This window comes from Notechis scutatus, chromosome 2 (genome assembly GCF_049901735.1).
Source record: "Notechis scutatus isolate UNSWTSFEM ecotype Mainland chromosome 2, rNotScu1.2, whole genome shotgun sequence".
NCBI classification, from domain to species: domain Eukaryota; kingdom Metazoa; phylum Chordata; class Lepidosauria; order Squamata; family Elapidae; genus Notechis; species Notechis scutatus.
In genome coordinates this window covers 123,751,812-123,767,938 of record NC_142010.1, presented here as the reverse complement: position 1 = coordinate 123,767,938, position 16,127 = coordinate 123,751,812, and the positions used below count along the sequence as shown (strand labels likewise).

Genomic DNA, 16,127 nt, shown 5'->3' with positions numbered 1-16,127 from the left:
AGCAGGAAAGATAACATGAATTGCTCATTTGGGGCACATTAATGTGCTATAATGCAGAATAGAAATTATCATCAACTACTATTTTGTCATGCCAAAACACAACAGACTTAACTGCTTTCATGGACCTGATCCAGTTGTTCCACAGAACTCAGAGAAAAAAGTCTGTATCCAGTTTTGGTTCCAATGGCCAAGGAACTAGAGAAGAAAAAAAATGACACTAATTAGATGCAGTAAGATACACCTCATATTTGGGTATTTTTTCCACAAATAGCTATAGTGGAAGACTAACTAGGAACCACAGGCATGTCACTCTGAATATATGAAAAAAAAATCAGACAATATTAAGAAATAGTTGCCACACTAATTCAACTAGTCCCAGTTATTTGAAGACAGAGATATGGAAGAGTCCTTGAGAAGTCATTTGGCCCAGGAGTGGATCAAACTTTTTTAAAAAGAGGAATTATCATTAGGGCACATGGAAATACTAAAATATGTAAAGAATAAGGAGGAAGCTCTTTTTCATGAAACTACTCTGAAAACAATAAAATGGAAGATAAAATAAAGGTCAAGGAAAGAGAAAGATGGCAAATGATGAATAGAAGATGATGCAGCTTTCAGCAAATTGTTAATGAGAAGACAGATTTCTGCCACTAAAGTTAATCATTAAATAATCAAACACAATACCAGATTTCCTTCATGATTTTTTTTCTTGGTAAGTTAATAAAATACTCTTAATGCATTTTTATATTTCAACAAAATGCCAAAATCCAAAAAAAATGAAAAAAGGGTGAAAATGTCACATCCTTTCCAAGTGATGCCATTTTGTCATATTTCACAGTCTCGGTGTTTATTATTATGTATGATCCCAGATCAAAACAGTACAACAGCATTAAAAATAAATATATATTATCAATATTAATTGATTGTTTATGGGGCCATCCCTCCTCCAACTGATTTATTGGGCTGTTTCAATTTACTGTACTTAATCAGGCTATCTGAATCTGAGACAGATATGGGTATTATTGTCCACTCTCACCTGAACTGAATGGGATAAAGATTTTGTGCTGAATAGAAAACAATCTCTCAAGAAATCCCTGAGATCTGATATTCAGTGCAGGACAATTCAATAATCACAGCTGATGCGACTAATCTCCAAAAGGCAGCCAGTCTATTTTTTGATCTTGTTGCCATTACCAACTGCCATCAAGCTTCTTTAACATTTAACAGCATTTCCCTTGTCTGCTGTTAATAGGATTTATATTACTTTCTCTAAAGAGCTACTTCCAAATGAAAGATGCTTTAGAAAGTTTATCTATTCTACTCTTTCTTATTGTCTATTCCTAGTATGGAAAGACTAAAATCTTTGAGTTAAATTCTTACATCCTCAAGGGTCACACAAATACTTAATCTGTGTCATTGAAAGAACTGATCTGTTTTGATAGCTTCAAATAAGCAGAATAACTTCAAAGGAACTGAAAAAACAACACAGAACTCTTATAGATTTAAATGAATTTGAAAATCTCCTAACCTGAAACATGGAGCATTTGCATGTTTACTTTATTTACAAATTGCTGGTGAAATATGACTCAGAAATCAAATAAAGGCTAATGTAGAAAGAACTAATCTCTACGAATTGTTTCACATTCAGGAGATCTATTTACCTTGGTTGATCATCTTATGCAAGAGCATCTCATATGACATCAAATAGGCCTAAATGAAGGACTAATGAATAGATGCTGGATTGAGATCCAGCTTTCAGAATTTTGTGTTATCTGGATAGTTATCCAGCTGAATATTCTCAGAAAGTTAACAGATCCTAGGAGAATGCCAAATAGTCAATCATAATTAATTTTGTTGCCACCCAATGTGAAAATTCATATGAATAATCCTCATTAATCGCACCATTTAAGATGCAAATATGTTATTTACAGATAGCCTGCAATAGGCAATACCAAGCAAAGTTACTATATACAAACTCTCCATTTGCTAAGTATTTGATTGCAAGGTTATCTGACAGATAATTGTTCAAATTCTAGAGTAAGAATGATTTTCTTATGGATCCTTCAATCACAAAGAAATATTTTTGAAAGTGCATAAAAATAAACTAGCCTGTTAAACTTGGGGGCGGAAAATAGGTGGCAAAATCGGGGAAGTGGCGTTTTTGCCAGTGAAACCCTGACATCTTACACTATTTGAGGAAGATAGACAAGTGTTGGACACCTTTTCATGTGCCATACTGTCTCTCAACAAATTTTTCAAATGGAGGAAGATTTCCAATTCTGGGATATTCCTGAGAAATAGTAGGAATATCCCAAAGCAGTTTCATTCCACTTTCAGTCCTGCAGAAACATCTCAAGTTGCATACCTATTGCTAGCACTGAGAGTAGTGAACCACTTTATTAGCACAGCTATCCGAAAAAGGACTGAATTAGGACTGAGCAAATTGCTGATAGAAGAAAACATTTCTATAATTGATATCTCACTTTTTTTTCAGAAAAGACAAATTTGATTCATACACGCTGTTAATTGATATAGTGGTCTGAGTTTTTGCTTTAGTGTGAGGTTATACTATAGCTTCAGACTACGGCTTTAATCTTATATACTATACACTTCTGTAAGTAATAAAGAAAGCCACCATGTGACAGTTTGAATATAACGGTTATTTTTATTTATTTGTAGTTTATGAACAAGAAAGTTTATGCTGTCACAAGAATCTGTTTTTCTCCAAAGGCTACTATATTTTGGGTTTTGTTATACAGCTATGAAGCTGCTATTGTTATTTAAAAGAATTAAATACACTGCACTTATATAGTGTGGGTTTGACAAATTCAGTTTCCCTATCTTGATTCAGCACAATATCCCACACTAACAACCAAAGCATAACAGAAGTTCCTCAACAGATAGTAGAAAGCTGACAGAAAGATCACAGCTGTAAAATCCAGTTTTAACCAATGGGGCTACTTGCTGGATTAACATATAGCAAAATATCATATTATAAGGTGCAAAATAAGGTAAAGAAGGCAGAATAACTTGATTGGGAATAGTGACACACAGGGACAGATCCGGATGATGGTTTTGAATTGGAATTCCTAATACTACGTTCTATTAAAACAAAGCACAAATAAAACATTAAATAAGTACTTTCTCTCCCCTTTTCCCCTCACTCAAGTTATTCCCTTTTCTTCCCCAACGGGAACTAACAAAATTAAGATATTTTAGTCTATATTTTTCATCCGTTGAAGTTAAATTTCACTACAATGTAAGATAGATAGATAGATAGATAGATAGATAGATAGATAGATAGATAGATAGATAGTTTTACAAAGCTATATTACAAAGAAACAATTTGCTAGTTCACTACATATCCAAGTCAATTCTGGTACATATCCTATTCACAGTAAACAGAAACAGCTTCGGCACAGCTGGAATTTCAGTGCATAGAAAGCACACTCACAAAATGGCTCCTGCAGAAGACTTTACAAATTATTTCAATAATGGAAAAGTTCTATATATGAGAAATAAACTAGCCTTTTAGAAAACTTATACCATCCCAGTGAAGCTTTTAAAGAGCCCAAAGGCAGTCCTGTAAAATGACGCTAAAGGTTAGTGCAAGATTTATTCTTCTTTTTCTTTATATGTAAGTAAAGACACCCTCAACTTACAACTGAACCTGAAATTACAGTTGTAAGTTGTTACAGTAGCAATATGCGATCAAACTCAATTTTATGACATTTTTGCAGCAGTCACTAAGCAAACACAGCAGTCATTAAGTGAACAAAGTAGTCATTAAGGGAATCCATTTTTTCCAATTAGCATTTTTGCTAAATTTTGTGGCAAAAAATGTCACAAATTGCAATCATGTGACTGAAGAATGCTGCAAATGACCATAAAAGTGAGCCAGTTTTTAAGTACCCAAAATATGATATGATCAGGGGGAGTGGGGAGAACCACAGTGTGCAGCTGTAACTCCGAAAATGGGTAAGTAACTCTGGGGAGGTCTGTTGTCACGTTGAATGATTGTTAAACAACCAGTCTTAAGCTGAGGACTATATGGAGATAAGTAAGTAAATAGAGATAAAAATAGCAATAACAATAGCACTTAGACTTTTATACTGCTTCTAAGTGGTTTACAGAGTCAGCCCAACAATCTATCAATCTTCATTTTACCGACCTCGGGAGGATGGAAGGCTGAGGCAAAGCCTATAGATACCAAAAATGATACCTAAAGACACCTTGCTTCCAGTGAGTAATATGTCACTTACCCATTTAAGAAATGCAAATGCCTTTTATTTCTCAGAACAAACTGACAGAAAAGTGATGCTGAATTTAACACGCCAGCAACCTAAAACCTATGCCAAATATTTCTACTGGGATCTGAATGTTGTTGTTTAGAACTATTTGCAAATTGCCAGGCTTCCAGACATGAACCGGATGTAAAAGAACAGTCACAAACCTGTAAAGCAGGAAATGTGATGCAAGAGAAAATTAAACACTGCCATGGCCTAAGACTGACAAATACATTCCACTAGATACAGATCCAAGAGAGCCTAAAAAGGAAGGCTCCCATACAACAGTGACTGGACTACTATTAAAAAATATATAAGCAGAAGCAGGAGCATCTTCAAAACTAAACTGAATAACTCACACTTCATGTCCAACCAGACTTCATGTTTCTTATCAGTTCACCATCCTATTAAAAGGTTGGGTTGGAAAAGAAAGAGCAAAATTCTAGAAAATTCATATAAAATAGCCCTTTCTTAAATATATTTTAGTCTCAGATAAAAATCAGCTACTGCTCTGGATCTGAATTCATTACCAATTCCAGACCAACTTCTATCCTTGAAAACCAACATGTCCCATTTTTACTCTAAATAGCCAGCTCGCACAAATACAGGTTATCCTCAACTTACGACCTCAATTGAATCCACAATTTATGTTGCTACGCAAGAGAGTTGTTAAATGAGTTTTGCTCCACTTTATGACATTTCTTGCCACAGTTGTTAAGTGAATCACGGCTGTTGTAGAAGTTAGTAACATGGTTACTAACTTGTGTCTTTGCCCTACCCAACTGACGTAGACTGAAAATACCGTACAGGGAAGATCATCAGAGGTGGAGGAAGGAAAACTCCCAGCCAGTGGAACAGGAGAACCCAGGAAGCACTGTAGCACAAGCTGACTTTCTTTAGAAGCCAAGACTCTCACTAAGGAACAGGTACTCCTTGATTTACAACAGTTCACTTAGTGATGTTTGAAGTCACAACGGGACTGGAAAAAGCAACATTTCACGCATATGGGGCCGTTGTTGCATCCCCCATGGTCACGTGATTTACATTCGGATTTTTGACAACTGACTCACATTTATGACGGTTGCAGTCATGTAATCCCCTTTTGCAAACTTCTGACAAGCGGTCAATGGGGAAACCAGATTCACTTAACAACCGTGTTAAATAATTTAAGAAGTGCAGTGATTCACTTAACAACCGTGGTGAGAAAAATTGTAAAATGGGGCAAAACTCACTTAACAAATTTCTCACTTAACATAATTTTTGGTCTCAATTATGGTCGTAAGTTGAGGACTATGTGCATTACCTGAATAGTATGCTATTAGCTATGCTTCGTTGAACTCTAGGAAAAGGAACTGAGCTCCAGATCACATAGCTTTCATGCCAAGATACTAGAGTCAAACTTAGCATCACTCAAATGATAGCAGTGTTCCAATATTTGAGGGGCTGCCACAAAGAGGGGGATAACATATTCTCCAAAGCACTGAACGGAGAACAAGAAAAAATGGGTGGAAATTAATCAAGGAGAGAACCAACTTAGAAATAAGGAGAAATTTCCTGACAGCTAGAACAATTAACCAGTGGAATGGCTTGCCTTCAGAAGTTGTGGGTTCTCCATTAGGGGAGGAACAACCCCTTGTCTGAAATGGTATGTGCCGTGGTTTCCTGCCTGAGCAGGAGGTTGGACTATAAGACCTCCAAGGTCCCTTCCAACTTCGTTATTCCGTTAAATCTGTTAAATAAACCTAAGGAAATGTTTTTTTCCTCACACAAGTTAACCATATGTCTCAGTCCTACGTAGTTTCAAAAAAATCACCCATGATTCCTTATGAAGAACCTCCAGGATTACAGGCAACTGGAAGAAACATTAAATAACTGGTTGATCTCCACTTTACTACTTCTGACTCTTTCGGCACAAGCTAGAAAAGGAACACCGTGGACCTTTAATCTGATCCAGCAAGGCAATTTTTCTTTCTTGTTCTATAGGAAGTTAGTACCCACCCCACTCCTAGAAAAATGAAATATGCTAGGAAATATTTAAAAAGGCAGAATATTTCCCCTAAAAAGAGAAGTAAAAACTCAGAAGCAGAAACTTGCCTCAGAAGCAAAAGCTCACCCCCACCTTTGTTAAAGGGCAAGCCATTAAGGCCTGGGCCAGAGTATTCTACATAACAAAGGCCTCTACCCATATCACCGCCTGGGAAGACTGCATCAGCCAACACTCAGGTGAAGCCATGTGGTCCAGCTAAGACCCCCACCCCTGGGAGTCTGACAGCCAATGGGATAAATTTCTTACACAGGAACAGGAAACACTAACGTGGGGCCCATCAGAAGGTATATAGCTAAGGGTCTCTCAGCATCTTAGCCCTTCTTTTCCTTCACCCAACATCTTGAAGCATGTGATCGTCCTTTTCACTTTGGAGCTCCAAGCCATGTGGTCCTGTCCACCATTAAATCATCTTTCCAAACAGCCTCCATGTTTCCAGTGTCTTTTTCCCCACTTGGAACTGAACCCAGAAGGATATTTCTTCCAACAGTTCTTTTGCTCACTTGTATATAAACTAATAAAGATATATTCCAATTTCTAATTCCAATTTTTTTATTGCTTTGAGTACTATTTTATTGTTCAGAAATCAGAATTGCTACAAAAATAAACTATAGCATTGATAAGATATCTGAGAGAATGAAGATGTCAAGGAGCTAGGATTTCTTCTATCCAATTCTAAAAACATTAAAAAATAGGTAGTCCTATTTTAGACTTACAACCACAATTGGGGCCAAAATTTCTGTTGTCAAGTGAGTTTTGCCCCATTTTAAGACCTTCCTGGCCACAGTTCTTAAGTGAATCACTCCAGTTACTAAGTTAGTAACACAGTTGTTAAGTGGATCCAGTTTCTCCATTGGCTTTGTCAGATCGCAAAAGGTGATCACATGACCCCAGGACACTGCAACTGTCATAAATGTGAACCAGTTGCCAAGCATCTTAATTTTGATCACATGACCACAGGGATTCTACAAAGTCGTAAAGTGTGAAAAATGGTCATAAGTCACTGTTTTCAGTGCTGTTGTAAATTCAAATGGCCACTAAATGAATGATTGTAAATCAAGGTCTACCTGTATCCCGATCATTCTAGCAAGTTAAACGAAAAGTGTTATATATCTGTAACTAATTTGTTATAATACACAAATAGAACAAACTGAAGCTTTGCACAGATCAAAAATATCAAATATTATCAACATGTCTCCTTTTTGTTAGTTTTGAATCTACTCAATACATTCTCTTCTTTTCTTGTAATTTACCAAAAGAACAGGATATTTCCTGTTGTCTTTTCTTTCTGTGGTTTAGATGCTTCATTTCTACTACTATTACTTAATATTACCCCCTTAAAGCCAAACTAGAGTACATCTTTCTCCATATTTTAAAAGTAATGTCTACATTCACAGAACTACTATGAATTGCTCCATATCCTGCAAGTTTCATGCTCATTTATATTAGAATTAATTTCCTTTCTGCCACCATAAGGATTTAAGGCTAGTTTTGATTTAATAAATTGTGGGTATAACTGGGGGGGGAAAGCTTTTCGGAGTCACATGCCAAGTGAATAACCATAATAAACTCAGAAAAAAAATAAAACAAAACATTATGCCAAATCTTTGTTTGGAAGAATATATGAAATCATATCAATTTAAAATTATGCCAGTTCTAATATTGGCGCCCAAAAAAGTGCTATATATCATATACCTCAAAACTTTTATATTTTTGTTAGTTATAATACACAAAATTTTTTACTAATATCTTATGCTATAGAAAGCTGGGAGAGTCAATTACAGCTTCCCACAACTTGTTTCAAAAGTAAGTATGCAACAAGTAAAAAGGATAGGACTACTTACATACCTATCACACTATTCTGCAGGCACTATTATGCAACTGCAGGAGGTGGGGGAAGGCAGGATATTCCATGATATTGCTCTACAATAATGGTTCTCAGCCTTTTCTTCATCAGGGATCCTCTTTAAATATCTTTTGTAGCCACTGACTATGGCCATGGACTCCCCAGATTTAACTCAAAATTTAAATCATAATATTTCTCCAAGCCTTCACAGAGCCCCAGTGATAACATCGTCTCCCCTACTCCATAGTCCACAGGTTAAGAACCACTGCTCTACAAGGTTACACTAACAATAGCAACAGAAACACTACAGTTTTTATACTAAGAAAATGTCTTTTATTTCAAAGCTCCTTCATTCAGGAAGACACAGTTCCTTTTTTCCCAGGCATCTTTCCAGCTAGCCTTTAAACAAACCTGTTTAACCTGTGTAGACATAACACAAATACAGAGCACAAAACACAGATGCAGTATTTTTTTCTTTCTTTCTTTCTTTTTACTTTCCAGTTATAAAAAGACTTTTCCTTGATACTTGGATCATGGGATGATAGAAAAGAGAGAGAGAGAGAGAGAGAGAAATCAGCACCCAGGAACATCATCAGTGCAAAAAGGGTGGAAAGAGAAACATCCAGCCTCTGGCTTTCGATTTTTTTTTTAAAGTACCAATATATTCACAAGCAGGTGGGAGGCGATCATAAACAGAACCACGATGATGGGAACAATCTCGAGGTTCATTCAGATCTCCCCAATACCACTTTTTTTAAAGGGGCGATTAAGGGAAACGCAGTCATGCAAGGGAGAATCCACACACCTTCTGAACTTAAGTACCTCCCCCCACCACCGCTCCAAAAGCTATCTTCTTGACTAGCTGTTATTTGCAACAAGCTGTTTTTGTTCCAATAGCTGAGAGAAAGGACAGATTGAAAACTAAACCAAATAGCTGATCGAACAACCTCTGGATCTTTATAGGCAGGTCTAAAAACAGCCGGCAAGTGACTAAATGGGTGATTTTTCTTAAACCCGCCATTTCCCACTCTTCTCCAGCCTGGGTTGCATTTCACTTCTTCCCTTCCATTATATATCCCTATCCGATCCCCCACCCCCACCTTATTATTCCAGTCCTCCTCCTCTCCTCCCCTCCCCTCCCCTCCCTCCCGACAGCAAAGACTGGGTCCCATCCCTTATTGACGTACGTGCAATCCTGGTTATAGGAAAAGCAGGTCAGGGCCTCCCGCTCCCCTTCCCCGCCGGCGGCCTCCATAAGCAGCGACAGCAACTGAATCCTCGGCCTCGATTTCACCCGACCAAGCTCAGGATCTCCCGCCGGCCCTTCCTTCCCGCTCGCTGTCACCGCTCCCGGCGCCGGATCGCAACAGAAGAAACAAGTCACCTAACCACGGCCGGCCGAAAGGCGGGGCCTTCGACCTGCCCGCGCTTCTCTATTGGGCGAGGCTGTTTCGAACTCGTCACCTCGGCCCCGCCGCCGCCAACCGGGTCCGAGCTTTCGATCGCACTCGGGAGGCAAAGCTCTCAAGCCCCGCCCACGACGCCAACAGGGCCGGCGGTGGTTGGACGAAGAAGTGGAAACAGCTGACAGTGGCCACGTGGTTGTGTTATGGTTGCATCAGACTGGAGCCGGGACAAGAGTGGGCGGCAGGTGGGCCCGGAAGGGCTGTGGTGGCAGCCGCTCTTTCGGACTCGAGGACCGCGCTGGAGTCTGATCTACGCCGGAGAACAAAACGGAGCAGTTTCCTGTCCCAGATGCACGTCCTGCTTGGGACAATATTGTGGATGTGCAGCTCTTTACTTCACTAAGAGCTTTGTGCTGGATTAGGCATGAGACATCATTGTCACTGTGAATGTACACTAGTTGGCGAACATTAAAATGAAATTTCAATTGCATACAGCTCTAAACATAAATAAATAAATACAAAATTAAATTCACACTCTCTAGCGCGGAAGCTCGCTGTGATGAGCCGATTCCTGTAAATTTCAGCCCAAATTTCATATATATTTGAGGGGGGGGGGGAATTGGAGGGTATAAATCTAATAAGTAAACAAGTCCATTAGGAAATGTATTGCCAGAAGGGCTACAGTAGCCGCTACACAATAAGAGATTTAGAAACAATAAAATTCTCATATCCTAAGCTAGTCATAATTGCTATTTCTGCAAGGATTTAAATCAAAAATAATCAACCAAGTAACTGGTTTCCTCACCTGATAGCAAATATTGCACAAGTCCTGACTGTAATTGCCGGATGTGAAAGCATTCCTGATCTGACATAAACATCCATAATCTAGATGAGAGTTATTTTGTTGCTTTTATTTATTAATAATTCTGTGATGTACAAAATCATTAAAGGTGATTTTAAATAACAAATAGTACAGTCAACTTAGCTTCCAAATCTTCTTTATCACTGTGTTTGTGTAGCTGGAAATTCAGGCCTGTAACTACTGTATGTGAAGTCATTGGTTTTTATACAGTGTACAAACAGTGGTTTAACCACACTTTGAGTAAGTTATAATTACCTCAGTACACATATAAAAATACAAACAAAAATGAGTGCATCTAATAGATATGCCAAACTAAAACTAATCAACCATTTCATAATTCCAATGTGCAAGTCAGATCAGTTGCCACAGGGTTCTTTATTCAAATAGACCATTAACATGTGGAAAAACAACTAGAGATAATTGTAAGCACTTATAGTTATTAGAAATGAAAAACAATCTCATGTAGTTCCTGTAAATTGCAAAGTTTATGCAAATCAAAGGAAGTTACAGTAATTATGCTTTGCATCTAAGACTTTATCTACAATTGCTTCATAGTGAATAGAATATTGTATGAGAACTTCAGCAGACTATAACAGCTATAGAAGAATAGAAGTGTCTGTCAGAAGCGAAGAAACCTGGCCATAAATCTCAAATTCTGCCTGTACAGTACTGTATCAGTTATTTGGATTAGCACATATTTACTATGCTCAGATTACACATAACTTCAGAACATATGCAGGATGAAACGGGAAGCCTGAGATGAAAGACAAACTTCATAATTGTTTTGTCATAAACATAGGAAGTTTTGATAGTAAATACATACTGTAGGGGCCAATGAAGGAGATCAGCCTGTGCAATTCAGGAAGGAAGACCCTGCAACCAGTAAACTCGATTGTGAAGAGAAAAGCTACTAACTTAGCTTTCTCACTGATATGTTTTTCTATGAGTAAGATTTATATTTCATGATGAAGTAACCAATCACACAATCCTCCTTTGCAATAAAAACAAATCATCTGTTATTTGTGAAAATTTAGCCTAAGCTCCATGAAATATAGGACAGCTACAGCATATGCAGAGCGAGTTTGGTGTAATAGTTAAGCAATCTAGAGTTTCAAGTTCAGGATAAGCCCTAAAGGAAGACAGCACTCAAGCAGTAAACTATCAAGAAACAATTATAAATTCTTCTTCCCTCCTTGCTGATAGAAATGGGTGAATGGGATCTCTGCTAGACACCAGGTAACAAAAATGTTCAAGAAAGAACAGAGTGAGGAAATACTGGGTGGATTTTCATCAAAGATGCACAGATCTTTCCACATTCAGTCATACCTGAAGTACATAAGGCAGAGTCTGATGCATCTGTCTGATTAATGAAAGGATGCTCCTGTTGATACAACAGAGGTAAAAGCTTGCTTCAGATCCTGTAATTATTCCTTAGCCTGAGACCACCAACAGAATAAAGTGATAACCAATAAAGCAAGTTAAAATGGATGTATTTAACAAACTCAGATATAAAACATCTGTAAAAACTGCAAAGGCTGTCCCAAACACCATACACCTTCTATACACCCACCAGAGCATTATCCTTCTGAATGCCATTTTCTGAAATTCTCTAGCCCCCAAAAGATTGTCAAAAGCACTTTTTTATTTTATTTTAGCATGTAATTTGTGTGTACTCAGCCTCTCTAGAACCATCCCAACATGGATGAGCACTGGACTTTTTTGGGAAGGGAAATCACCTAATATACCATGACATAAAAGTCCCTGATGTTTAAAAATATCTCATTCATATAAATACTACTAATTAGTTCACCCAAGAGGTATCAAATGTACTCAAATTTCTCACAGCATATGTCAGACAGTTCATATTTTTGGCCTCTTTCATAGAGATACAGGATTTAGTAAAATTGAGAGATGTGACAGAATGCAATCTTTAAGTTACTGAGTTCAAAATTCTCATGCTATGAACTCTTCTCAAAGAATGTTTCTCTTTTTTGACAAGTTGCAAGCAGAGGCAGGAGATGAAAGTCTAATACATCTTTTTTTGTCAGGTTGTCATCAGGACATTCTTTCAATTTTTTCATTTTACTTTAGATAGGGTATCTTCATTTAGAAGGGATCTAGAAACCAAGGTCACATGAAGTTGTGTGTGTGTGCACACACAATGTGTAGTTTCTAAAAACGCTAGCAAAATCAGAATAGCTTTCTGGTAAAAAGGAGGTCCAAAATGTGAAATTATGGTGATGGGGAAATGGGGTCTTAGTTCCTATAACTGGTTATTTTGGATCTGTACATCTGTTGCCAGTGCTGAAATAGCTTGTATGGCTACCAGTGGTAAATCAGTTATCATCATCAGGTCTCAGAAACGTAACTAGCCATACATGTAAAAGAAAATAGTGAGTTCTAAAGGTTAATATAAGTTTCTAACAGCACCATACAAACAGAGGGACTACATTACAGAATCTTAGAAATCAAGTAAGAAAAGTGCTGTCATTTATAAGTAAGTACATAGAGTACACAGAGGTGAGGTCTCTTTGAGTTGTTTGAATTTCTTTCTCACAAATTCCCAGAGTGATTAATACCTCTATACATATAAATGAAATGTCCACCTGCTCATTTGCCTCATTTTGAACACCAAAACATGGTGGTTTTTTCCCCCGTTTTCAAAAATTTCAGTACTGTTACAATGATTTACATTTATTGTCATTTTTTTTAGGTTGTGGGTGTACAAATGCAATCATTTTCTGTAACTTTTATTAACCACCACTACTGCTGCTTGTAGCACAGTATTAAATCCCTAGTAATGAATGCTGCCATCTAGTGAAAGTTCAACCTATCAACCGGAAAACTGGGAGAACTTCATTTATTGGATTGTAAGCTTCATGGTAAATAATCTTGCTTCCAAGCTGAGATGATTAAGATTGCCATAATAATGTGCAACAACTGATTTCTTATTGGGAGGATTAAACAGGAGCCTTAAAATAATTGTAGCTTAATGAATTGTGTGAACCCAGCCACAGTCATTTGTGAAACATATTTAGCACCATAGTGTATTATGGATTCCAGACAATTGTGGTTTATTTAACACATTATGGCTAATAAACAAGCCCAAGATCATATGAAGAAAAGGGATCAGAGCATGAAACATATATTCATCCTTCTATTGTCAAACTTTAAAACCATCAGCATTACGGTAATTTCCATTTAAAGCGTGTATTTCTTTGAAGTCAAAATGACTTGAAAAGTTAATGCATACAGTGCCAAATGATAATTCTTGACCAATGAAATACAGCGCTTTCCAGGGCAATCTAGGCAACCAATATTAGAAGGTAAACAGAAAACTCAGCGTTAGCAAATTATTTATTCAACATTACCTGCTCAAATGTACTGCAGAAATTTGGTAGGGTTTTTTTTTTTTTTTTTTTGGAAACTCAAGACACTTGTTTATAACTCAATTTTTTAAAAAGTGGTACTATGTAAACTAGCCAGCTGTAGCTTATTTAGCAAATTATATTTAAACAAGTGTTTTACTGTAATATATGAATCCAATCTAAAATTATGACAAGGCTCTGAATTAAACTAGCAAGAGCAAAGACAACACAAGACAAGCGAAGAATTAAAGTCCCAAAAGGAAAAAAAAAAGGGGGGAGGGCCAATAAAACCATCCTGAATATTAAAAAGGGTTATCTATAAAAACCTAATGAAATTTTAATTTGTAATAAAATTTACTTCTATATACCGTAAATCATAATATGTGATATGCAAGAGAAAAGGAATTTAATATAATTTATTTAACTTTCAGTATAACCAGCTGCAGGTTTTCTCACTCCCTCTATTGGGAAAATCCAGATTTAAATGTTTTTGAACACTGTGGGCAAAGTGGAAAGGGCCACATCTTGCTCAAAGACAGTCCTCTTGATAAGTCCCGATTGCCTCTGTTCAAGAATAAATACTGCAGCATATCCAAATAAGCCTCATCATTCATGATAGTTCCTCCACAAAAGAATGCACTATTTTTGTGTAATTTTTCCAGATGGCACCAGATGTTCCCTTTAGGAGAATCTCTTTCATGTTCTCAAACTCTATGTGGTTCCTGTGTGGCTCAAATACAGCAATTAAGAAATTAACCTGGTTGCTGTTCTTTCATCACTAAACAATGGCCTATCAAGCAATGATGTTATTTTCAACCTCATCAATAAGATGGCAGTTAACTAATGTTACATCATAGTCTTCTTCTAATTATATTTGGTGAACTGAGTCATGTATGTACTGTACCTGTGTTTTAAGGATTCTGTAACCTGTTTTGAGAATTCATGTTGGCTGAGGAATTCTGAAAGTTGAAGTCCACAGGTCTTAAATTTGCCAAGGTTGAACACCCTTGCTCTTGTAGTTGAATTTCTTTGGGATGGTTCTAAGATTTAGATTGTCTTCTGACAGCTAATTCTGACTTCAGTTAAACTAGAGAGCACAAATTACCTTTTGTTCACAATAATTCTCGAGTGAAGAGTTTATGACCTCAAAAATAAAGAAGTTAGAATAAATGAATCATGAAAAAAAAATCAGTTAAAATTCCATCTCTATTCTATTACAGATTATTTATATTCTAGATAGAAGTTCCTAAAAATTAAAAGTGTACAGAGACTCTCAGAATTTCTATATGTATAATATACCTAAATACAAGAGAGCTCAGAGCTTAAGCTACAAATGTAAACTTTGCAGTAGGAATGAACTTTGTAGGTACAAAATGGGAAATACAGTAATATTATGCAGTGTTTTTATATAAATGGTAAAACCTTGTTAAATCATTTCTTCAATATAAAATTAAACATAATGGACAGTTTCACACAGCTTGGCCAGCAGAGCTGGAAATATCAAGTTAGGCAAAGTGGTTTCAAGATATACCAAAAATATGGAAAAAGAAAAACCTCAGAATAGTTAGACAGAGAATGTCAATATGAAATCAACTACTGTATGAAACCAAGCTGAGCTCTTATTTATGCCAGGCACTTTAACATGGTCTTTCAATAACTTGCTATACACTGATAGTATTTTGATGTGATGTAACGTCATACAAATCCGGTAGTAAATAATACATAATTGTCTTCAATAAATATCTCGTGACACTGACGTTTACCAAGCAGCAGCATAATATAAACAGAAGCCCAACCCATTTTAAATGCCCTGCAATTTAACTTTTTAAATTGCATTTCTATTTGACAAGGACGGATACCGTATTTCAAAATAAATCGGCTGGCATCCAGCAATAAAAAGCCACACGCAGAAGAATTTTGAGAAAGAAACCCACAGCTTTTTAACCCTTCGCATTTATTACGTCCACGAGAACGCTCCATCCACGTCCAAGGATAGAATCTCCCCTGTAAAATTGATAGATATTGATGATGATTAGAGAGGGTTTCTGGGAGTATGATAGTTCGCCTAGCTACCGGGAGAAATCACAACGTACGAGTCTTTTTTTTTTTTCCTGCCAGGTCCAAAGGCCAAGTTAGATAGGATTACCTCAAAAGTTTAGAAATGCAATCTACACATTTCGAGACAAACCCTCCCGCTTTCGCTGCAGCAAATTGCCAGCAAGCAATCGGCAGCTCCATTTATGCCACTCTTTAGACTGATGCGCACTTTATTGCAACTGCTGCGAGATCCAGTCCCAGGCTCCGCCACCGTATCG

The 16,127-nt window shown here is 37.0% G+C and overlaps 1 protein-coding gene across 1 annotated transcript in view; it reads right to left on the bottom strand.

Moving 5' to 3' along the window:
- WIPI1 (WD repeat domain, phosphoinositide interacting 1) overlaps window positions 1-9,583 on the bottom strand; it is a 45,282-nt gene extending 35,699 nt beyond the window's left edge. The window contains exons 1-2 of the mRNA XM_026678800.2: window positions 9,364-9,583; window positions 113-195 (exon numbers count right to left, since the gene is read on the bottom strand). Coding sequence (XP_026534585.1) covers window positions 113-195; window positions 9,364-9,431 — 151 coding nt within the window. The 5' untranslated portion in view covers window positions 9,432-9,583. The remainder of the gene's footprint in view (window positions 1-112; window positions 196-9,363) is intronic.
- Between the last annotated feature and the right edge of the window lie 6,544 nt (window positions 9,584-16,127).